Here is a 25,493-nt window from a genome sequence, read left to right on the forward strand (position 1 = left end):
GATGGTCTGGCATGCCTGGAGGCAGAGCTTTGTGTTGTCAGGGAAGGTAGACACCATGGCCTGCCTGTGACACTGTGGGTGTGTAAGTAAAGACTCCTCCCTGCACTGATGTAAGTCTGTGCTCAGCAGCTGCCTCTGTCTTGGTCTCCTGCTCTTCCCGTTCCTTTGCACCCATCAGCCCTAGCCCTGAAGGATGGATTTAGACCTGATTCTGGGGAAGCTGAAGACTGGAGAGCAGCAGCTGGTGCAGAAGCTTCTGCTGGAATACAACAAAGAGGTGGGCGAGGGAGTGTGTGTGTGTACTCTGTGTATATGTGTGTTTGCATCCTCTGGACTGTGTGTGTGTGCATCCTTTTAACTCTGTTATATGTGTGTGAATCCTCTGGACTGTGTGTGTGGGATGAGAATGGGGTAGGGGGTGGGGTGAAGGGAGCGCCTGGGAACCTCAGAGGAGAACTTCTGTATAGGATTCTTCCAAATGAGTGACGGGAGGGGGGGAGGGGAGGGTTCCAGAGCGCACATCACAAAGGACTACCTATGGTGCCTCTGTGTAGAGAAATCCATCTTTAGGTATAAATCTGGCACAGCACAGGTTGAGGCTGATGGAAGCTGGATTCTGGGTTTGTAAACACAAGATGTGTACAATAGACGCAGACATCCCCGGTGTTGAGAAGGGAACAGGGCGTCAGACTTTAGACCGATTAGAGGGAGGGTAGTGTATTTGTATTCATTTATGCATCCTCAGGTGCTTCACAGACGTTTTCTACGTGTGAACAGTGTCTGTTGCTTTTACTCCCCATTAAATGAAATTTCACTGATAACTTAACGATGGCTCAAGGCCGTGAGTGATACAGAATTATGGGACAGAGGAACAGCCTCGTGTCAGAGCACCAGGCTGTCAAACCAGCTACTTCTTGTGGTCTCGCACAAATCGCTCATCCCTCCATTACATCAGCTACAAAATTTACACTGTAAACCAGGGGCATCCAAGTTCGGCCCTCGCCAGCTCAGGTTTTCTGGATTTCCCCAATGAATATGCATGAGATCTATTTGCACACAATGGAAGCACCAATCATGCAAATTCGTTGGGAGAATCCTATAAATCCGACTGGATGGCGGCCTTCGAGGACCGGAGTTGAACAATCTTGCTGTAGACATTCCAGAGGCAGGGAAATATCTAGTAAAACTAGGCATGAACTGTGACTGCGAAAGGTGTCAGCTAAACATGATTTTAAAAAAACCACAGCTGTCCCCACAGAGCTATAGTGAAGGATTTACAAACCATTTTTTCAATGGAGAGATTGCACAAGGGTGATATGAATGCCTCCGCCGGGTGGCTCTGGGTCGAGGGCCTCCCTTAGGCAGCTTCGGTCGGTTCTTTACTCCACCTGGGGAAAAGAGGTGTTAGCAGGTGGAATTACCCCACTCTCCCCCCCCCACCCCACGGAAAAATCTAGATAGACTGCTATGAACAGGCCTGGTTAATAAATTAAACAGGTTTTATTTACATAGGCTTAGTCTTATACTTATGAGTTTAAGCTTCGTATCATATTAATTCAGTTGCTGGAGCTCTCTTGGGGAGCCGGCTGCAAAGGAGATAGCTCTTGGGAAGAGAGCAGTCCTTAGACCCAGGGAAAGCCTAGCCACTGTGGAAGTCCATCAGCCACCTGCCCAAGAAAGCTCCAGAAGAGGGTTGAGGTCTGGATGCAAGCTCCTGATGACCGCTGTCCTCCCAAAAGCTAACTTGCAGCCCAGAGACCTTGTCCCCTCACTGGATCTTCAAGAGGATCCTCTTGGGTGTTTCCATGTTGGAGTTCACAATTACCAGCACTTAACAGTGCTCTGCAACCATCAGTAACAAGGTCCCCACTAGATGCCTACCTCTGATCTTCCCAGCTCAAGGCACCAATAGTATCCCTGCAGACCCTTTTCATCTGCTGCTGATCATCCTCCTTCTGCCCTGAGCTGTTCCCAAAGGCTGCTTGCCTTGAGAAAAGCTTCAAAAAGCTGTCTTCCTTCTTATAGTCCTTACCTAGGATCATCAGCTCTTATAAAAACCCTGTACCAATAATAGGGTTTCTCTTCTAGAGGGTATTTCGAGTCCTATCACAGCCAGAACCATCAGGAATAGCTTAGCATAAGACAAACTGTTCATTCAGAGTGAACTCAGAATACAGATCTAACTCTGTGCTTTGAACTGAAATAGCTAAATACAGTCAGGGCCGGATTTTCCTATAGGCTAACTAGGCTTCAGCCTAGGGCCTCAAGATCAAGAGGGGCCTAAATTCAAATTGTTAGCAAAATTAAAATGACACTATTCTAAAAACAGTGAACACTAAAACACTGAACCTAAAATAAGGAGAAATTCTATGCTTCGGGATCGGAACCGGCTCCGGCCGCAACGGGGCGCCGACTCGGCTTCTCCCTTTCTTTTTCTCGCCCTGGGAGGAGGATCGGGGAGGGAAAGATGTCAGTCCGGAAACAGCTGGGCAAAGCCCAGCCCCGCGGGGAGAGAGGCAAAACGTGGATCATCAGGACAGGGCGGCCCAGACTGGCATCGGGGGGGGGGGGATTTTCAGTGGAAGGGGGATGGAAGGCAGGCAGGCTAGCATCGGAGGGGGGTGGGGGGGTTTAATGAAAGGCAGGCAGGCAGGATGACTTACCGTATTTTCGCGGATATAACGCGCGCGTTATACGTGATTTTACGTACCGCGCATACCCCTCGCGCGTTATATGCCTGAGCGCGGTATAGAAAAGTTTTTAAACATAGTTCCCACCCCGCCCGACGCCCGATTCACCCCCCCAGCAGGACCGCTCGCACCCCCACCCCGAACGACCGCTCGCACGCGCTCCCACCCGCACCCGCATCCACGATCGGAGCAAGAGGGAGCCCAAGCCCTCTTGCCCGGCCGACTCCCCGACGTCCGATACATCCCCCCCCCCCCGGCAGGACCACTCGCACCCCCACCCCGAAGGACCGCCGACTTCCCGACAATATCGGGCCAGGAGGGAGCCCAAACCCTCCTGGCCACGGCGACCCCCTAACCCCACCCCGCACTACATTACGGGCAGGAGGGATCCCAGGCCCTCCTGCCCTCGACGCAAACCCCCCTCCCTCCAACGACCGCCCGCCCCCAAGAACCTCCGACCGCCCCCCCAGCCGACCCGCGACCCCCCTGGCCGACCCCCACGACCCCCCCACCCCCCTTCCCCGTACCTTTGGAAGTTGGCCGGACAGACGGGAGCCAAACCCGCCTGTCCGGCAGGCAGCCAACGAAGAAATGAGGCCGGATTGGCCCATCCGTCCTAAAGCTCCGCCTACTGGTGGGGCCTAAGGCGCGTGGGCCAATCAGAATAGGCCCTGGAGCCTTAGGTCCCACCTGGGGGCGCGGCCTGAGACACATGGTCGGGTTTGGCCCATGTGCCTCAGGCCGCGCCCCCAGGTGGGACCTAAGGCTCCAGGGCCTATTCTGATTGGCCCACGCGCCTTAGGCCCCACCAGTAGGCGGAGCTTTAGGACGGATGGGCCAATCCGGCCTCATTTCTTCGTTGGCTGCCTGCCGGACAGGCGGGTTTGGCTCCCGTCTGTCCGGCCAACTTCCAAAGGTACGCGGAAGGGGGGTGGGGGGGGTCGTGGGGGTCGGCCAGGGGGGTCGCGGGTCGGCTGGGGGACGGGCGGAGGTTCTTGGGGGGGGGCGGTCGTTGGGGGGAGGGGGTTTGCGTCGAGGGCAGGAGGGCCTGGGATCCCTCCTGCCCGTAATGTAGTGCGGGGTGGGGTTAGGGGGTCGCCGTGGCCAGGAGGGTTTGGGCTCCCTCCTGGCCCGATATTGTTGGGGAGTCGGCGGTCCTTCGGGGTGAGGGTGCGAGTGGTCCTGCCGGGGGGGGGGATGTATCGGACGTCGGGGGGGGGGCATCAGGCTTTCAGAATGGGGACAGACCTTCAAGGGGGACAGGACTTCAAGGGGGGACAGTGCACGGAAAGTCAGGGGGGGTGAACGGAGAGTCGGGACAGCGCACGGAAAGTCAGGGCAGTGCACGGAAGTCAGGGGGGTGAACGGAGAGTCGGGACAGCGCACGGAAAGTCAGGGCGGGCGAAAGGAGCGTCGGGCATCATGCGCGTTATATGCCTGAGCGCGGTATAGAAAAGTTTTGGTACATATCATCGTGATTTCTGCGCGCTATACCCCTGTGCGCGTTTTACACAGGTGCGCGTTATATCCGCGAAAATACGGTAATTAGGGGGCCCAGAGAAGATAGAACACATGAGAGAAAAAACCAGCTATTAGCTTAAAATACTCAAGAGATGTTCCCTTTGCCTGCACTCTCCATTTTCAATCCCAGCTTCAACTTACAAAGCAAACCCTGCCTGATATCTAACATATTAATCTTATTTAATTGATAATTCTCACTCTGCTTGATATCTAACTTTTTTAGCCCAATGTAATATTAGTTATCTTATGAAGCTCAGCCTATTCTATATCTTATTAACCAGCTCAATTATTAGTTAACTGCAAAGCCCACCCTGCCCACTATCTAGCATAATAACCTGCTCTAATATTAGTTAATTTATAAAGCCCACCTGGCCTAATATCTAATGTATTAGCCTAATGTAATATTAGTTATCTTAGGAAGTCCTTCCTATTCTTTATCTAATTTATTAACCACCTCAATTATTAAACTTTTGAAGCCCACCTGGCCTGATATGTAACTTTTCAGCCTAATGTAATATTAGTTATTTTATGAAGCACTACCTATTAACCAGCTCAATTATTAGTTAACCTACAAAGCCCACCCTGCCTAATATCTAACTTACTCACCTAATGTAATAGCAAATATCTTACAAAATCCACCCTATTCTATATGTAATATATAGCTTGCTCCGTTTGGAAACTCAGTTACCTGCTGTTTTCTCCAGTGAGATTTTACTGGTGAAGTCTTTGGGTGTCTTATGCAGTATATTGTCATTGTAAGCGTATGGAAGGATGAAGGTTTTGCACATGGATCATGTGCTATGTGTAGAAATGTCACTTAAAAACTGTGCTGTGATTCGTAGATATGAATTTGGACTGAATAGTGGCATCTCTCGGGGTGGGGTTAGAGAGGGGTTCACATCTATGCGCATTTGCATGAAAATTCAAGCGTATCTATGTTTATCATCCCAGAAAATTTATGCTTGGGCAGGTTTCCCTGCTTTAATTAATTTCAATTTCTGTGTTAGGTAGTATCCGTAGGGGAAAAGTCTATTCGCTCTATTTCCGTGTGCACTCAGTTATAAAATTATCCCTGTGAAAAGCAATTCTATGACCTCTGTGCATGCCTTGCACACGTCAGTGTTTCAAGTACTAGAATTACGTGTATCTGTGCGCATTTAGGCACCCAAATGATCGAATAGCACCTACTCGTAAAAGCAGTTCTGTGAAGGGTTGCTTAACTTAGCACATATTTTCAAAGTGGATACTCATATATACTGGGGTGGAGTTAGGTGATACATGGGCAGGATTCCTGCTCAAATGCATAATGTACAGAATTCTGTATGTTGCACACATCCCTTCCGCATTTAGCCCAGCTCTATGGTTGGCGTTGGGTGCAAGCCCCTAAATGTTAACATAACAAGTCTGCAACAGGAGCTAGTCCCTGGTTTCCTTCATAGAACAGACTCTTAGGGGTGAATTCTAAAATTGGCTCCTAAATTAATTGAAAAACGCCGTTATAAACATCAAAAGTTGAGGGCTGAAATCGCACCCACGTAGGCGTTTTGAGCCATTGAATGCCAAAGTCAATATGGCCGGTGCTGGAGGAGGCCTTAGGCAGCCTAAAGCGCCTACGTGGGCATGAGATAGGTGGCTGAAATGTAGGACAGGGTTTTCCGGCCTACATTTCAGACGCCTATCTATGGCGTGATTCTCTAACCGGTGCTGTCGCATGATTGACACATGATCAGCAGATGCTTTTAAGGTAGATTCTGACATGGGCGCCGGTTAGCGAATCCGAGGATTATTGCGCTTTGTCTAGACACCTGACTGGAGGCACATGGGGGGGAGAGAATTCAAAAAACAGAGTTAAAAAATCAATGCCAGAAAGAATCGGTGTTGGGCGCTAGTCTATAACCGTTTGGGTGGTGTTTATAGAACCTATTAACTTATATACTGCATTTTGTGGTTACACATTCAAAGTGGTTTACATATATCCAGGTACTTATTTTGTATCTGGAACAATGGAGGATTAAGTGACTTGCCCAGGGTCACAAGGAGCAGCATTGGGATTCAATCCCACAACGTCACGGTGCTGAGGCCGCAGCTCTACCATCATGCCACTTAAGAGCTGATTCCTGCACCCAGGGCCCAACTCATTCCTTTGCATGCAGAAATGGTTCCATGCTATAAATCCATGCGCAACCTTTGGAAATGCCCCTGCCCCCTTTTGAATCACTATGGGGTTTAGCAGCAGGCAGCAGGCAAATCCCAAATATTGCCAATTAACTGCATCAATTAATTGCTTGTTAAACAAGTTACGTGCATCTTCGCTTCATGCCAACATCTCAACATCCAAATTCAGGCATCATATATAGTTGGGATTCGGAACTGCGTATTTTGTTTGTTTGCTTCTTTGATTTCATATATGCATTTCCGAAAACTATTAAAGACATCTCTTTTTGTAAAATTCTTAGGAAAGTAAGGAAGACGATATGTCTCTTGTATTTCACCGTGACGTACAGTCTCTTGATGATGTAAACCGCATTGATCTGGAAGGTATTGCGGTCCAGAAATGTATTTTAATGTAATGTAATATAGGATCTGGGTGTTAAAGAGTTATCTCCACACCTTCTGTTGTGCCTGCAAGCTCCATGGGAAGGGACCTTGGACGGCACAGTTTGCTGAAGTCATCTCCAGATAAATTTCTCCTTTTTTTCCTCCGACAGAATTCCCAGTGTTTCCTGTTCAGTGTTCAGCAACGAGAGCAGCGCAAGGTGAGGGGTGCAGCAGATGAGTACAAATGCCAGGCTGGGGGGAAATGTGTCCCGTTTGCCGTGGTGAAGAGCATTTTCTTTTTATATGCCTGGCTTGTGTTTCCTGCTGTGATTCCAGCCTTTTGCTATTTAATGAACATCCACCTCTGGCCTATAGCCCAGAGTAGGGGCTGAGACCCCGCTGTTGACTGGGCTTCAAGTGAAGTGGGCACTGACGGGAGGGCAGGAGAGCAGAACTTTTGAGCATAAGACCTTCGTAGGAAATTTGTTTATGTTGCAGGGCACACTCCTGCCTCTGAATGACCTTCTCATGAACCTCAGCTTCCATCCACATATCTGCCATCACTGTGCTCTGTATATACATCTCAGGGCAGGTGTGTGCTTCTTTTTAAATCTGTGTCTCTAGATGTTTATGCCATTCAACCTTCATGGGATGGTCCATTGTTTACCATGTCACTGAATTTTGGGGAGATGGTCCATTGGTTATAATTTCATGGTTGCTCCTTAGGATGGTCTGTTAGTTGCGAGAGATTGAAGCTCCATGGATTGGTCAGTTGGTCACTCTGAAAGTCCTTGAATCAGTCTATTGGATATCATGTCAAGAAGATCCTTGAGACTGTCTGTTGGTTATATTTATCACTGAAAGTTCTTGAGATGTCACTAAAGCTTCCTTGGATGGTCCCTTGGTTACCATGTTGAAGATAATTAACGATGAATTTCTAATAGGTGAAAACAAGGGTTGCAAAAGAGTGACTGTTTTTAGAAATAATGTAAAATGAACAATTTATATATTTAAAAAATAGAAAGAAATAAAGAGAGAAAAAAGCAATTAAGGGTTTTTCGCCAGTGACTGAAATGTGAGCTAAGTGAATCTGTCTGCTACAGTGTCATTAGAACACCTTGGATTGCTTTGTTGATTGTTATCACCAAAGCTTGATCAGGCCATCTTTTGTTATGTTGTCAGAGGATGGATCCTTATTTAATTCTCCTCTTTCTTCCTAGCAATTGGGCGAAGTGGTGATACAGTACCTGAGCCGGGACCTGCAACCCTCCTGTCAGACAATCTGCCTGTTGACTGTCCGCATCCTGTCACGAGACAAGCAGGGGCTCGAGCCCTTCATCAATCACTCAGCCATGCAAACGTTGGCTCGATACGCGGGAGTAGAGTACATGGAGGAGCGGGAGATGCGGTGTGGACCAGATGCTGACAGCGTGGTAGAGGCCTTGAAAGCACTATGTAACATTGTGTATAACAGCTCTGTGGCACAGGAAGTGGCGGTACAGCTGCGCCTGATCCATGGCCTGGCCCGGAGACTCAGGCTCAGCAATGAGATCAAATTCTGCCACGACAGCAAGTTCTTTGATCTGCGGTTGCTCTTCCTACTGACAGCGCTACAAACGGATGCCCGCAGGCAGCTGGCAGAGGAGTTGCGCGGCGTCAGCCTGTTGACCGATGCCCTGGAGAGCACACTGGCACTGAAATGGGCTGACATGCACGAAGTCATGACGGACTGCCGCATGGATGTATTGCCCAAAGAGGAGACAGATAGAGTCATGGAGATCCTGAAGACCCTATTCAACATCACGTTTGACATCGGTAGGAGGGAGGTGGATGAGGTGAGGGGCCACAGGAAGAGAGGGGTACAAAGGGACAGGGTCAGTGCGAGCATCATATGCACCCTAGACAAACCTTCAGTCTTGCACTCCTCAAGTAATGAGGCATGTGGCTCCTCCCCCTTGAGATTTTAATGATGAAACTCAACAGTTATGATGACCTCTTTGCCACCCCTCCGAAAATGATCCTGAAACAATGCATATAACAGCTACAGATGTAGCAAGTTTGTGTGGCTGTTGGGATCTCTTATTTTGCTCCCAACTGCAGCTTTGTCAATTTCTAGAAGCTGCTGCCTTTGGCAATCTTCTGGGCTGTCTAATGGTTAAACCGGCCCTACAAAGAGAGGGATATGAGGCGACACAAGAGGAGAGGCACATAGGGGTCAGGGCATTGCTGTACCGAAGGCAGGGTGGTAAGAGTGAAGCAGACATGTTATAAAGATGCACGAGTTGCTCTCTGCTTTCTGATCGTGTTTGTAAAGATGCACGAGTTGCTCTCTGCTTTCTGATCGTGTTTGTAAAGATGCACGAGTTGCTCTCTCGTGTTTGTAAAGATGCACAAGTTGCTCTCTGCTTTCTGATCGTGTTTGTAAAGATGCACGAGTTGCTCTCTCGTGTTTGTAAAGATGCACGAGTTGCTCTCTGCTTTCTGATCGTGTTTGTAAAGATGCACGAGTTGCTCTCTCGTGTTTGTATAGATGCACAATTTGCTCTCTCGTGTTTGTAAAGATGCACGAGTTGCTCTCTGCTTTCTGACTGTGTTCTTCCTTCTTACTCTTACAGGAGGATGCGGCACTTTACCGTCATTTAGCGGCTATCCTGCGCCACTGCCTTCTCGTTAAGAGTGATGGAGAGGAGCAGACTGAGGAGCTGCATGGGTAACTGTCAGTGCTCCAGCCCTGCGCATTTATCATCTTTCCTGAGACGCAGCGACCCCTGATCCCACTTGACTCTACAAATCGAACTATTGCTCGCACACACCAGCAACTCTTCCTTTCTCTGTTCTTTAGCAAAGATTCGCCTTCACCTCTTCTCTGTGATTCTCTCCCCAAAAGGCACACGGTGAATCTCCTCTTGAACCTGCCTCTGATGTGTCTGGATGTGCTGTTGACCCCCAAGGTGGAGCAGGGCTCGGTGGAGTACATGGGAATGAACATGGACACAGTGGAGGTGCTGCTTCACTTCCTGGACCGTCGGCTGGACAGAGTAAGTTATTAGTCCTTATAGGCTCTGTGCAAAACTGCTGCAAACTCAGAGCAAATGTTCTGCAAACTGCTGCAAACTCAGAGCAAATGTTCTGCAAACTGCTGCAAACTCAGAGCAAACGTTCTGCAAACTGCTGCAAACTCAGAGCAAACGTTCTGCAAACTGCTGCAAACTCAGAGCAAACGTTCTGCAAACTGCTGCAAACTCAGAGCAAACGTTCTGCAAACTGCTGCAAACTCAGAGCAAACGTTCTGCAAACTGCTGCAAACTCAGAGCAAACGTTCTGCAAACTGCTGCAAACTCAGAGCAAACGTTCTGCAAACTGCTGCAAACTCAGAGCAAATGTTCTGCAAACTGCTGCAAACTCAGTGTCAACAGCGGCTAAAAAAAAATGCCTGCCAATGGCAGCTGAATATAAGAACATAAGAATTGCCATACTGGGACAGCCCGAAGGTCCATCAAACCCAATATCCTGTTTTCAACAGTAGGCAACCCAGGTCCCAAGTACCCAGCTAGATCCCAAAGAGTAAAACAGATATGCTGCTTATCCTAGGAATAAGCCGTGGATTTCCCCAAGTCCATCTCAATAATGGCCCATGGACTTCTCCTTAAGGAAAGTATCCAAACCTTTTTTAAACCCTGCTAAGCTAACTGATTTCAGCATATGCTCTGGCAACGAATTCCAGAGTTTAATTACACTATATACAGTAGACTCTCAGTTAACCGGCACCCATGGGATACAGCACCGCCGGGGTATAAGCTCTATCGCCAGGACAGGTCAGGACAGAAAGGAGGTGGAATAGCCCTATACATAAAAGAAAGCATACAATCGACAAGAATAGACACAGCGGAGACGACCAACAAGTTGGAATCGCTATGGGTTAAAATACCGGGTAGGAAAGATGGGCCTATACTATCGTCCACCTGGACAAACCGGAGATATTGATAAAGAAATGGAAGCTGAGATGAAACAAGAATGCAAAAGTGGTTACACAGTTATCATGGGAGACCTCAACTACCCCAGGATAGACTGGAGTCTTGGAAACTCAAAATGCGCTAGGGAAACAGATTTCCTGGAGGCTACACAAGATTGCTTCATGGAGCAGCTTGTAAGAGAACCGACGAGAGGAAATGCCACTCTGGATCTAATCTTAAATGGGTTAATGGGACCTGCAAAGGAAGTGGAAGTAGTGGGACTGTTGGGAAACAGCGATCATAATATGATCAAGTTCAAGGTTGAAGCAGGAATACCAAAAGGAAAGAGAACCATAGTGACAACTTTCAACTTCAGGAAAGGAAACTATGAAGCAATGAGGGAAATGGTAAGGAAGAAACTTAGGAACACTTCCAAGAAATGGCAGATGGTAGAACATGCCTGGTCTTTTTTCAAGGACACGGGTGAACGAGGCGCAAAATCTGTACATCCCCAGATTCAGAAAGGGGAGCAAAAAGAGTCGAATAAAAGACCCAGTATGGATGACTAAAATAGTGAAGGAAGCGATAAGCAATAAGAAAAACTCATTCAGGAAATGGAAAAAGGACAAAACTGAGGGGAATTGGAAGGAGCACAGGAAGTATCAAAAAGAATGTCACCGTGTGGTTCGAAAAGCCAAAAGAGAGTATGAAGAGAGGTTAGCCAGGGAGGCACGAAATTTCAAACCGTTCTTCAGATATGTTAAAGGGAAACAGCCGGCTAGGGAGGAGGTGGGACCGCTGGACGAAGGAGACAGGAAGGGAGCGGTGAAGGAGGAGAAAGAAGTCGCGGAAAGACTTAACATGTTCTTTTCGTCTGTATTTACGAACGAAGACACAACCAACATACCGGAACCTGAGCAATTCTTCACTGGAAATCAAGCAGAAAAATTAACATCCGTGGAAGTGAGCCTTGAAGACGTGCGCAGGCAGATAGAAAAACTAAAAACTGACAAATCCCCGGGAATCCATCCAAGGGTTCTGAAGGAATTAAAAGAGGAGATAGCGGAACTATTGCAGCAAATATGCAACCTATCCCTGAAAACAGGCGTAATCCCGGAGGATTGGAAGACAGCCAACGTCACGCCCATCTTTAAAAAGGGATCAAGAGGTGACCCGGGAAACTACAGACCGGTGAGTTTGACCTCAGTTTCGGGGAAAATGGCGGAAGCACTGATAAAAGAAAACATCAATGAACACTTGGAAAGAAACAAACTTCTGATAACCAGCCAACATGATTTCTGCAGGGGGAGATTACACTTCTTCGAAGGAATTAACAAACGGATGGACAGAGGTGACCCCATAGACATCATATATCTTGATTTCCAAAAAGCCTTTGACAAAGTGTCTCATGAACGACTACTCCAGAAACTGAAGAACCATGGGGTGGACGGAGAGGTACATAGATGGATCAGAAACTGGTTGGCGGGTAGGAAACAGAGGGTAGGGGTGAAGGGCCACTACTCGGACTGGAGGAGGGTCACGAGTGGTGTTCCACAGGGCTCGGTGCTCGGGCTGCTGCTATTTAATTTATTCATAAATGATCTAGAAACAGGGACGAAGTGTGAGATAATAAAATTTGCAGACGACACCAAACTATTTAGGGGAGCTCGGACTAAAGAGGACTGCGAGGAATTGCAAAGAGACTTGAACAAACTAGAAGAATGGGCGACAAGATGGCAAATGAAGTTCAACGTTGAAAATTGTAAAGTATTGCATATGGGAAGCAGAAACCCGAGGTGCAACCATTGGGAGGGATTCTATTGAATGAGAGTACTCAAGAGAGAGACTTGGGAGTAATGGTGGACACGTCAATGAAGCCGACAGCACAGTGCGCAGCGGCCGCTAAGAGAGAAAATAGAATGCTAGGTATAATCAAGAAGGGTATTACAATCAGGATGAAAGAAGTTATCCTGCCGCTGTATCAGGCGATGGTGCGCCCGCATCTGGAATACTGCGTCCAATATTGGTTGCCGTACCTTAAGAAGGATATGGCGTTACTCGAGAGGGTTCAGAGAAGAGCGACACAACTGATAAAAGGGATGGAATACTTTTCATACGCTGAGAGATTGGAGAAACTGGGTCTCTTTTCCCTGGAGAAGAGGAGACTTAGAGGGGATATGATAGAGACTTATAAGATCATGAGGGGCATAGAGAGAGTAGAGAGGGACAGATTCTTCAAACTTTTCAATAATAAAAGAACAAGAGGGCATTCGGAAAAGTTGAAAGGGGACAGATTCAAAACGAATGCTAGGAAGTTCTTCTTTACCCAACGTGTGGTGGACACCTGGAATGCGCTTCCAGAGGACGTTATAAGGCAGAGTACGGTACTGGGGTTCAAGAAAGGATTGGACAATTTCCTGCTGGAAAAGGGGATAGAAGGGTATAAATAGAGGATTACTACACAGGTCCTGGACCTGTTGGGCTGCCGCGTGAGCATACTGCTGGGCAAGATGGACCTCAGGTCTGACCCAGCAGAGGCATTGCTTATGTTCTGATGTTCATAGCAATTGATAACTGTAGTTTCTGGTTACTTGAGAGTTACTATAAAATAGGCCTAACTAATACTATACCCCATACTATGCCATACCATAAACTGTTCCAGACAAACTACCGGACATATGGGCATACTCAGTTGTGGTGTGCCAAGTTTAGCCTTACATTTCTGCCAGAAATTAACTTTATTTTAATTTGTATTTAAAGTATTACCATATTGCTTTGATTTTTTTGTTGCTGGTTGCTTGAGAGTTCCGGTTAACAGAGAGTCTACTGTAATTAAGCTGGTGTGGGGATCCCCAAGCCCTGCCAGCTGTCTTAATTTCCATCAGACAATTACAGCAGCAGCTCTCACCTGATGCTTGCTCAGTTCTTGTGCGTGGACTGAGTCTGTGCAAAGTGCTGGCATTAGGGCTCATGAATGCTGCTGTTGACTGGTCGAAGGGAATTATGTCAAGTTGCAGATGTCTTCTGATGGTTAGGACGCCACCCCCCACCCCCTCCGCTGCATCAATGATAAGCTGCTGCTGGATGTCTCTGAGCCGAAAGTGGACAGGCCCCTTGTTCTAAGCACCACTGAGGGTCATTATAGGAACTTTATGAAACAGGCAGAAATGCTTTTTCAGGGGCCCTGGACTTCCATGAAATAACTTCTTTAATGTTAGCAGTCCGAGAAAACTGTCCCATCCTGCTTTCCCCCCCCCCCCCCCCCAACACACGCTTGTGAGGCCTGAAGTCAGACCCTGCCAGAGTGACATGAGAAGCTGTGACATTCCCTGTGCAAATATACAGTCTCCTAGGCCTTGGGAGGCAAGAATCATTTAAAAGCATGGTTCTCACTTGGCAGAAGACAGGGTGGGCAGTCTGAAGGGGATAAAGAGCCCCTTTCTCCCCTGCAACAAATATTCTGATATGCATCAACTTTCCACACTTCCAGGGCACGAAACTGCGGGAAACCTTGACACCAGTGCTGAACCTTCTCACAGAGAGCTCCCGGGTCCACCGGGAGACCAGGAAGTTCCTGCGGCAGAAAGTGAGAACAGAGAAATGAGCGCATTAACAAACCCTGTTCCTGTACCCTACGAAGGAGAGGGTAATCCTGTAAAGGAGCATCTGTTTTTAGGTGCCTAGAAGGTGCTCGCTGTGCTCCAAACAGTGGTGTTTAAAAGTCCTCTCTGTACTTCTTCCCTCCCCGCCCTCCAACACTGACCTTTGGTGCAAGGTGCTGGGCTGGCAACCATGGGCAGCAGCCCGAGGAGCAGAGGAGAGATGATAGCTTGGCGGTTCTCAAGCAACACGCATAATAACATAAACAAATAAAAACAAACAATCAGTCTGACCAAACATAACGATTAAAGTACATGTCGCTGCAATACCCTCAAGTCCTGCCTCGCTGTAAACCGCTTTTAAACTTTTGCACTAGGTAGAATATGAAGTTAATCAATCAAATCAAGTACAAAGAGGACTTTCAGATGCCATCGTTTGGGCAGCGCCAATGTGTAGAGTTGCCTGAATGGTGATGCCCAAAAGTTGTGCTTTGAAGGTGTCCGTCTGGAGTCTCAGGGTAAACACTCATACCTAGATTGCTAAAATACACATACAAATTGTAGTACGCTATAATTTTTGTTCGAGACTACGCTCCCTGCCCCCATTCATAGATACATCCACCTTCAAACTGTGCTCTCACATTGATGCACCACTATGTAGAACAAAAGGTAGCTGAAATTTTGGTATTTACTGCATCTGTGCCAGTGTTCTGGACATGTCAGGGCATTCCTGGCACCTAAATGTCAGTGCTTTCTTTCTAGAATGATCCCTGGAATATCTGGGGTGACAATGGACAGTAGAGCAGGTCTTGTCCCGCACTTCTGCTGGACAACCGCAATCTCCCGCTGAGTAACCTCCCTCTTCCATGGCTGCAGGAGATGATATTTGATGAAGGCATTTCATGCTGCTGTGGGATGAGGGGAGGGCACTTCTGCTTCTGGCCGCCAATCAGCTATGCCAGGGGCGGGGACAATGGGCAGGCTGGGGACAGACCCAAAATCTCCCACTGGGTGTGTTGACCCCTCTAGCAGCTCTGGGGCAGGGTCATGGATAGGAATCTCTGGAAAAGGGTGGAGATGAGAGGGTGTGGGGTGGGTTGTAGATTAGGAATCTCTAGGGGAATCTGAGGGACAGTAACTAGTTTTGCTTAGGGCCAGCTCTACCTATAGACCAGACAAGGCCCTGACGCAGGGCACCATAATCCTAGTCTGGTCTACCTTCGGACTTCTAGCTGGATAGATGCTGGACTGGGATTTTGGAATTCTTGATCATCACTCCCCTGAGTCAGTTCTTCACTTGGTCCAACAGGTAGGAAAGACTTGAGAGAAAGGGGGCAATACCATATCATTAGGGGGGAGGAGATACCAGATTTCAGGGTGGGGTCCCCAATTCAAGGAGCTCCACAGCCGCTTGAACCAGCCCTGGACTTGCTCTTCTAACATGTTGCTTCTCACGCAGGTGCTTCCTCCACTGCGTGATGTGAAGAATCGTCCAGAGGTGGGGAACGCATTGAGGAATAAGTTGGTGCGACTGATGACACATGTGGACATGGATGTGAAACACTGCGCAGCCGAATTTCTCTTTGTGCTGTGCAAAGAGAACGGTATGTGTGACAACTTTACACTTCCTTGGCCACAGGAAGATTCCCATGGGAAGATGCTCGCAGAGTGTCAGCATTAGTGACGTTCCCACAGTTCCACACCCACATAGGCTCATTGCATATGAGGATCGGTGACCAAGGGCATAACCAGCCCTCCAATTTTTGGGGTACTCAGGGGTGGACTGGGGGGGGGAGTCAATACAATCCACCCTCCTTCTTTCTTCCCCTTGTGCACCAAACACACCTTCACTGGCAGAGATGCTGAGGCCCCGCCAGCCAAGGGAATAGAGTTCCCGAGCCACTCCCCTCCTCCTTGAGCTGCTTCTTTAATTCAGATGTCAGTGGCATGCCTCTAGCTGCCAACTCCAGGACTCCCAAACATGTTTATTTCTTGCACAAGCTGAGCATGTACGAGAAGTCCCAGCATTGGTGGCAGGAAGCATGCTGCTGACTTCTGCATTAGAGGAGTAGCTTTGGAACTGTATTTCTTTAGCTGGCGGGGCTTGGCATCCCCGCCAGCCATTTGAAAGGGGTGCAGCAGTTCTGGAAGGGGCCTGAGACCACAGGAGGGAGCCCAGGTCCCCAAGGTTCCCCATGGCAATTGCCCCACAACTATGTAGTTTCACATAGGATCATCACTGAAAGCCCAATGGTTCCACAATCACATAGGAGATTTCCAAGGAAATACACTTAGTGAGTGTGAGGATCAGTGACACAACTACAAGGATACACTCACCGAGTACAAGAATCATTCACACCCCCAGAAAGGGCCAATGCAAGGGTATCAGGCATCCTAGACCAACCTTAACCTTGTTCTCCTCAAATAATTTTCTGAGATTTCGATAACTAATTTCACTAGTTTTGACAATCCGAACACCACCCTTCCCAAAACGACCCTAAAAAAACTGAATATTCTGGGCAAATGGATTATTTGTAAAACTTGCCTATCTCCTCCACTGTGCCAATGGTTCTTTTGGGGATCATGTTAGAAAAACCGCATATGAGAACAACCTTCCTGAGATTTCCAAAAGGGTCACTCTTAACGTGGAAGTGTCAGGTTGTTGCTGTGTCTGGGGACTCTTTGTGTCGCTGGATGGATTCATTATGCTCTCCTTGCCCTCATTAAGAGCAACACTCCCCTCTTGTTGTTGCAGTGTCCCGCTTTGTGAAGTACACTGGTTATGGCAATGCAGCAGGTCTGCTGGCTGCCCGAGGACTGCTAGCAGGCGGTTGTGGTGATGGACAGTACTCAGCAGAGGAAGACACTGACACAGAGGAATACAAAGAAGCAAAAGCAAAGTACGTGAGGTTTTCCGACTGTTACAAGACCATCCCATAGCCTGTGACCCCGAATCTGCTGATTCTAGGGACCCCTATCCACTACGACTAACCCCCATTCTGTGACCCAAACCTGCCGATCCCAGGCTGCACCACCCACCTCAAATTAACTCCCATCTTTTGACTGTGAATGAGCTGACACCAGGCCGCACCACCCACTACAAGACTTACTTGCTCTCTTCTTGTCTTTCTGTACATTGTCTTTTCTCCCTTTTGCCAGAATTAACCCCGTGACTGGACGAGTAGAAGAGAAACAGCCAAACCCCATGGATGGCATGACAGAAGATCAAAAAGAGCATGAAGCAATGAAACTCGTTGACATGTTTAACAAACTATCCAGGTGGGCATGGGGAATTCCCTCCAGTTTGTCCCCCCCTTTCAGTAGGCTGGAGACATTAAAGCTCGGGATTAGAAATGTAAGATTTTCATTTCCTGAATCAGTTACAGCTCGTTTCCCTGCTTTTATAGTAGGAGAGATCCAGAAAATAAACATCAAATCTTGAGATCCATCGAGCTTGTAGATCTTGTATTTATATAAGCTGGTGGAACAGGTGTAATTGAATGTGGGATATAGAAAGTGTGGTGGATATACTATATACATGAATTGAATGTGGGGTATAGATTATTGAATAATGGTATTGGGGTACAGGTGTGCTGGCTGTGGAGCAGAATATGGGAGGATTGAAGAGGGGGCTTAGGTACATAGTGGAATGTGGACTGCAAAGCAATGAAATAACATGGTTGGAGGATTCCAGATCGTAACCAGAGCTGCAGACTTAGTTCTCCCGTGGTCTTTGATTTTGCAGGGAGCAGATCATTCAGCCCATGGGCATGACTGCAGATGGACGCCTGGCTCCCTTGGAGAAGTCTACACAGAGGATGGTACAGGAACAGCAATTCTCCAATTTCGACTCTGATTCTGACTAATGGTGGCTACGTGTGAAGCACACATTGAGCTGACAAAATATCTGTCCAAAGAGCAGTGCCCCAGGATGCAGAAAAAGGGACTCTGGTGAACCCTTAAATCTTTTCAGATGGTTTTACATTGAGAAACCTCCTCTAGCACTGGTTACTGGTTATGACTCATGTGCTTCAGGTAATCTCAGAGACAGACACCTCCTCTAACACTGCTGCCAAGCTATTTCAGAAGTAACACATCTTCATGTTTGAGGGACCTCTTCTATGATGGCCAGTTCTCCCGAGCTACCTGAGAGAAAGTATTACCTATAGATCAGCCTGTCACTAGGTAGAACTTATGTGTCCAAGGCTATCATTAGATAATGTTTGAGGCTAGCTCAGAGGTACAGGTACCTCTTATAGGACAATCATTTCTCCCAAGGGATCTGAGAGAAGGTGTCACCTATAGATCAGCCTTTCACTAGGTAGAACTTACTTGTTCAAGGCTATCATTAGGAAATGTTTGAGACTCGTTCAGAGATAGAGGCTCCTTTTATAAGATGGTCATTTCTCCCAAGGTATCTGAGAGAAGGCATCACTTATAGATCAGCTTGTCATGAGATAGAATTTGTGTGTTCAAAGCTGTCATGAGGTAGCATGTTTGAGACTAGTTCAGAGATAGATGTACATCATATAAGATGGTCATTTCTCCCAATCTATCTGAGAGAAGGCATCAATAGGTAGAATTTGTGTGTTCAAGGATATCATTAGGTAATGTTTGAGGCTAGCTCAGAGGTACAGGTACCTCTTATAAGATGGTCATTTCTCCCAAGGTATCTGAGAGAAGGCATCACCTATAGATCAGCTTGTCACGAGGTATAACTTGTGTGTTCAAGGCTGTCATGAGGTAGCATGTTTGAGGCTAGTTCAGAGATAGATGTGCATCATATAAGATGGTCATTTCTTCCAATCTATCTGAGAGAAGACATCAATAGGTAGAACTTGTGTGTTCAAGGCTATCATTAGGTAATGTTTGAGGCTAGTTCAGAGATAGAAGCTCCTTTTATAAGATAGTCATTTCTCCCAAGGAATCTGAGAGAAGGCATCAATAGGTAGAACTTGTGTGTCCAAGGGTATCATTAGACAATGTTTGAGGCTAGCTCAGAGGTACAGGTACCTCTTATAAGATGGTCATTTCTCCCAAGGTATCTGAGAGAAGGCATCAATAGGTAGAACTTGTGGTTTCAAAGCTATCATTAAGTCATGTTTGAGGCTAGCTCAGAGATAGAAATAAGATGGTCAATTCTTCCCAGGTAACTGAGAGAAGGCATCACCTATAGATCAGCCTGTCACAAGGTAGAACTTGTGTATGCTTCCTATACCCCATTCAAAAAAATTAATCAAAAGGTAGCTTTTTTGTCAAAATGCTTTTTCTTTTTTCTTCCTTCCAGCACATGTAGTTTATGCTCATAGTAACATAGTAACATAGTAGATGACGGCAGATAAAGACCCGAATGGTCCATCCAGTCTGCCCAACATGATTCAATTTAATTGCTCCTCATCTTCTTTCATCCTTTTTGTCTTAACCACGTCTTGTCCTTGCATGAGCTTTATATATTGTTAATTACTTTCTTTCATTTTTTTATGTGATTTGTGGTATATCAAAGTTTTGTATATAAATAAAAACAGAGGCTCCTCATATGATGGTCATTTCTTCTAAGCTATCTGAGGGAAGGCATCATCTCTAAATCAGCCTGTAACTAGATAAAACTTGTGTGTTCAAGGCTATGATTAGGTAGCATGTTTGAGGCTAGTTCAGAGATAGATGTACATCATATAAGATGGTCATTTCTCCCAGTCCGAGAGAAGGCATCAATAGGTAGAACTTGTGTGTTCAAGGCTTTCATTAGATAATGTTTGAGGCTAGCTCAGAGGTACAGGTACCTCTTAAAAGATGGTCATTTCTCCCAAGGTATCTGAGAAAAGGCGTCACCTATAGACCAGCCTATCACTAAGCAGAACTTGTGTGTCTAAGGATATCATTAGGTAATGTTTGAGGCTAGTTCAGAGATAGAGGCTCTTCTTAGAAGATGGTCATTTCTCCCAAGCTATCTGAGAGAAGGTGCCACATTATATCTCTGAGAGAAGGCGCCCTCAGTAATATTCCTACAGCCTGTCACTACGTAGAACTAGTGTGTCCAGGGCTATCATGGGATGATGGTAAAACGTCTCATGTAGGGCATCACTAATAAACATGGAGTGCTGTAGGCTATTGTAAACACAATGATGATTGTAGGATTGTTAGCCTAGAACTATGCTATCTATCTACTGTCTTGGTTCCATAGGTTCCTGCTATAGTACTGTCATTGACTTTTCGTCAATGTTCCAGGTAATCACTGAGTGAAATAAATTTATTGCAGGACTATTAATATGTTATCTGTTCTAACCTGCCTTTACAATTAGGCCTAGGTAAAGTATAAGAACATAAGAGTTGCCAAACTGAGGCAGACCAAAGGACCATCAGGTTCTAAAACCTGTTTCCAACAGTGGCCAACCCAGGTCACAAATACCTGGCAGGATCCCAAAAGAGTAAAAACAGATTTTATGCTGCGTATCCTAGGAATAAGCAGTGGATTTTCACAAGTTCATCTCAACAATGGCTTATGGACTTTTGTTTAGAAAATTATCCAAATCTTTTTTGAACTCTGCTATCACAAAGATAGGCAGTTTCTAAGCAATATCACTAGATGGACATTGCATGTTCCCACAGATTGGAGGGGAAGGTCAAGGGGTGGGAAGCTCATATTAGGGTTAAGGAAGAGAGGGCCAGTTCAGCATGGAAAAGAAAATATTTGAGCCTTCCCTCCAACCACAGCATTACCCTTCTGATCTAGGCTATTGCAGTGATACAGGCACAGCCTACAGATATGTCATTATGCAGCTTAAACAAATAATATGACAGAGACAGAGGAACACTGTCTGTAGAAATTATGTTTATTCCAGACTGTATCCTGTAGAATTATTACTGAAGACGCTCAGGCTTCAGGTGATCTCAAAAAACTAGAAAAACCTCCCAAACCCCAAGAAAAGAAAATGACTGGGGGAACGAGACAAAACCAACTGAACAGTTAATAAACTGATATGAACAATTGATAACTTTAAGCGGGAGAGCCCTCAGTCACACAGCCAAAACTGGGCGGACCCAGAGCAAAGCTGACGCAAATTACACTCAGAAGAGTATTAACTGCGAAACATCCCCGGGCTCTCTCCACATTATAAGTGAATAAATAAAGTGCCTCAATAAAGTGCTATAGTGTGAAAAAACTTAAATAAAAAACACACCATAAAGTTAAGTTGAATTTTGTCTCTGTCCCCCAATCATGGGGCCAAAAAAGGAAATGAGTGTCCAAATCTAACCAAGCAAAACACAAACTGGAAGAACTTAGCTTCTCCGTGTGAGCAGTCAGCAAAGATGGCTTCGTCCTACGGGACTCCGTTTCGGGGGTGCACACCCCCTTCTTCAGGAACTCGACTGCACTGGGTCTCAGTTTCTCAGACACAGCTTGGAGAAGCGAGGTAGAGATGACAGGTGATCTCAAAGCATCATCCTAAAAGGCCTGTCTCAAAGTATTTCACCTAATCCAGGCTTTCAGGGGACAGAGGGTCCTCCTGTTGTATCATAGCTCAATAAAAGACAATGGGATGGTCTCTGTTGTGTTCTGTTGCTTCTAAATGCAAGGAGAAGAAAAACAAAAAAACAGAAAATGAGGACAGAGAAAGGCTTTGTGCCTTATCAAGTAGAGAAAGACACAGGGACAAATTTGTTCCCGAGGGATCTGTGACCCCGCCTGTCCTCACGAGTTTTGTCCCTGTCCCATTCCTGTAAGCTCTGTCTTAACCGTGCAAGCCTCAAACACTTATGATTTTAAAGTGAGGCTTATGCAGATGGGGACAGTATCCAATCTGCCCATCCATGCCATCTACTATCCTTTCCTCTCTCTTAGAGATTCTATGTACTTGCCCAAACTTGCTTGAATGCAGTCTTCGTCTCTGCCACCTCCACTGGGAGGCTGTTCCTGGCCATTTAAATAGCTTTCCAGGGCTAACTGGGCATTTTCATTGGCACTAGAGCAAATAATGCCACTGGAAATGTTTGGTTAGGTCACAAGCTGAAACAGACTGTTTTGGGAGCGATCTGGGAGCAGAGTTAGCACTTAGCCAGCCAAGGTAACCACGTAAATAGAACCCATAAAATTCAGCCCTGCCTTTATGCGGTTCTTCATAGCTGGTGAAGTGTCCAAATATCGCATTCAACGTACTAGTGTATTCTCTTTGCATACTTCCCTGTACACAGAGTTTAAGAGCGGTTTACAATCATGTTTTTGCCAGCTCTGTAAACCTGGAAATTCAGTGCTGGAGCCCGGACATGGCACAGAATTGAATTTCCAGATATAACACCAGCAACGGTCAGTAAAATGCCCCCCACTGCAGCTGAATATCAGGTCCAATATTTTCACTTGGAAACTATGGTCTAAGCGGTGTCGCCCCAGGAACACCCCAAATCCTCCCCTCGTTTTAGATGGTTAATAATCTACAGTATTTCACCCACAATAACTTCAAGGCAGTCCATCTTGCAGGCTGCGTGTGTCTTTGTGACTTAACTGTGTGAGATTTGACCCAGCCACTGGCCAGTTCTTTTACTGGGAGTGCGGGCACCAGCTGGGGAAGGGTGAGAGAGGTGCACAGCAGTGTGGTGTGACTGCCTGTGTTGTGCATTGTATACTGACAACGTACATCAGCTTCCACATAACATCACAAGCCAAAAATTGAAAGGAATCGCTGACCTCTTTCTATTTATAGCTAAAACAAACCAGGCTCAGCACTGCAGTTGTAACCACTGAAGCTTTGCTTGGCACTGAAACCTTTGCTTCTTGCTGTCTGAGTAAATATATATATATATATATATATATATATATATATATATATATTAAAAAAAGTAATTCCCAGCAGAGATCCATCTGTAAACAATCTGTCTGGTGAGAGTGCTCCCAGCTCCCTGAGACAGCACTTCCAGTAACAACATTCCCAGCTCCCAGTGACAACACTCCCAGTTCCCAGAGTGTTCCCAGTAACTCCATCCCCAGCTTCCATCGACAGTTCTCCCAGCTCTGAATATCAATGATCCTGCACTCTCTCCCCTCCTTGCCTATCCTCTGAATCTAAGTTGCCATCTGTTTTCCTGCCTTTTCCTGTCCATTTCTCTCTCTCTTCTCCCTCCTCTCAGCTCCCTCTCATCTCTTCTCTTCCCCTCCTCTGTCTAATCCCAGTTGCCCCTATTGGGACCCAGGGATCCAGCCTCTGGCCAGGCAGTGAAAGCTGCAGTTATACACACTGTGACCTGTGGCCACCCAAGCTCTCAATCTTCTTATTCCAAACTTGCTTTCCAGAAAAGTTAAACACATAGGAACAGAAGGTTGTGTAATGTCACACAAGCAGTCTGGCCAAATCAGAGCAAGGGATTGCACCAGCTGCAGCAGTATGCTGGGAAGTTCTTATCAAGGCACTGTGGCCATGTCTTACAGAACAAGAAAAGGAAAATGTATACCTTTTCCAAGTTATGAAAAACATTAGGCACCTGTAAACCCTTTGCATAGCTTAATGGTAACCACAAAAAATTGCTATGCAATACCTCTGCATTTACTTTTGAGGTATTTTGGACAGTTTCCCACTGGGATAGCAGACTTTTGAAGTGGGTCAACTATTATGGATAGATTTAGCCTATTCCCTAACAGTTAGCTATTAATGAGACAATTAATAGGGGGAATGGAGTGGAGAGTAGATGAGGACTGCACCCTAGTTAATGTAATAATAATAATAATAACTTTATTTTTCTATACCGCCATAGTCAGATGACTTCTAGGCGGTTCACATCGAAAGAAGGCTGGACATTCAGCGAATTACAAATGCATGAGGGAGAATGTTACAGAAGAAAAGGGTTGTAAGGGGAGGAAGTGAGAAGGGTTGCCTGAGAGATTGCTTCGGGTTTGTAGGGGGAAAAGCGTGGTGAGCGAAGGTCGGTCTGTTTAGGTGATGAATTTGTCAAACAGAGTGGTTTTGATTGATTTTCGGAATGCATTGTAGGTCTGTCTGGTTTTATTTATGTAGTTTCCCAGCCAGGATTATTGTTTGTTAGCTTGGAACATGAAGGTTCTATCAAGAAAGGATTTGTGTTTGCAGCCAGTGATTTTAGGATAGGCAAAGATGTTTTTGTTTCTGGTTGTTCGTGTGGGGTTGTGTAAAGTGAAGTGTGCTTGTAGGTAGGAAGGTGCTAGGCCCCAGATTTGTTTGAAGCAGATGCATGCAAATTTGAACTGTATTCGCGCTTCTATTGGTAGCCAGTGCAGTTTTTTGTAGTATAGGCTAATGTGGTCGTTTTTTTTTCTCAGTCCAAAGATTAGGTGAACTGCAGTGTTTTGCACTAATCTCAGTTTCTTTATTGTTTTTTGTGGGATACCCAGGTAGATGATGTTGCAGTAGTCCAGGGTGGATAGGATCAGCAATTGTACCAGTAACCTGAAGGATGTTATGTCAAAGTATTTTTTAATAGTCCTTAGCTTCCATAGTGTATAAAAACATTTCCCCACTATTAAGTTTGTGTGGTCAGCCATGGTCAAATGTGTGTCTAGTGTGATACCCAGAATTTTTATGGTTTTGGAAATCGGATATTCGTGGTCGTTTATTTTTAGTGATGTTTTCGTTATTTTGTCATTGGGGCTTGCCAAGAAGACTTTTGTTTTCTCTGTGTTTAGTTTCAGTTTGAAGTTGGTGGTCCATTTTTCGATTTCTATCATAATGTGTGAGAGGTTGTCTATAATTTCAGTTGAGATATCATGTAAGGGGATTAGGATGGATATATCGTCTGCATATATGTAGTGCTTTAAGTTTAATTTTTGTAGTCGGTGACCTAAGGATGCTATGTAGATGTTGAATAATGTAGGTGATAGAGGGGAGCCTTGGGGTACCCCTGATGGGTTTTTCCATGGATTGGAGTGATTTCGTTGCTGGCTACTCAGTAGGATCTGTTTGTTAGGAATTCTTAAAACTATTTCTTTACCTTTCCCAAGATTCCCATTGCATCAAGGCATAGTAGCATGATTTCGTGGTCTACTAGGTCGAACACACTGCTAAGGTCTAGTTGCAGAATCAGTGTGCTTTTGCCTTTGCTGAATAGATCATAGAGGTGGTTTAGTATGGAGGCTATGACCGTTTCTGTGCTATACCCTTTCCTGAAACCTGATTGATGTTCGCTGAGGATGTTAAATTTGTCTAGGTAGTTTACTAGTTGGAGGTTGACCA

At 46.2% G+C, this 25,493-nt stretch overlaps 1 protein-coding gene across 2 annotated transcripts; it reads left to right on the plus strand.

Moving 5' to 3' along the window:
- The first annotated feature begins 119 nt into the window (after positions 1-119).
- Positions 120-19,836, plus strand: LOC117367564 (synembryn-A-like). 2 transcript variants are annotated; one of them, XM_033960218.1, is made up of 10 exons: positions 120-277; positions 6,920-6,967; positions 7,970-8,584; positions 9,365-9,459; positions 9,637-9,787; positions 14,193-14,288; positions 15,761-15,905; positions 17,057-17,201; positions 17,461-17,580; positions 18,047-19,836. In XM_033960218.1, the coding sequence occupies exons 1-10, from the start codon at positions 194-196 to the stop codon at positions 18,165-18,167; spliced, it is 1,620 nt and encodes a 539-aa protein (XP_033816109.1). In that variant the 5' UTR covers positions 120-193; the 3' UTR covers positions 18,168-19,836. The 2 variants fall into 2 exon arrangements, with proteins under 2 accessions (XP_033816109.1, XP_033816110.1); XM_033960219.1 differs by lacking the exon at positions 14,193-14,288.
- The last annotated feature ends 5,657 nt before the right edge of the window (positions 19,837-25,493 follow it).

Source organism: Geotrypetes seraphini, chromosome 10, assembly GCF_902459505.1.
Source record: "Geotrypetes seraphini chromosome 10, aGeoSer1.1, whole genome shotgun sequence".
Lineage (NCBI taxonomy): Eukaryota > Metazoa > Chordata > Amphibia > Gymnophiona > Dermophiidae > Geotrypetes > Geotrypetes seraphini.

What these genes read in the sequence shown, in the direction of transcription:
- LOC117367564 (XM_033960218.1), top strand. Translation starts at nt 194, where the DNA reads ATGGATTTAGACCTGATTCTGGGGAAGCTGAAGACTGGAGAGCAGCAG. An exon ending in AGCAACGAGAGCAGCGCAAG is followed by an intron (nt 6,968 to 7,969) that starts GTGAGGGGTGCA and finishes CTTTCTTCCTAG; the next exon opens with CAATTGGGCGAAGTGGTGAT. An exon ending in ATGTTTAACAAACTATCCAG is followed by an intron (nt 17,581 to 18,046) that starts GTGGGCATGGGG and finishes TTGATTTTGCAG; the next exon opens with GGAGCAGATCATTCAGCCCA.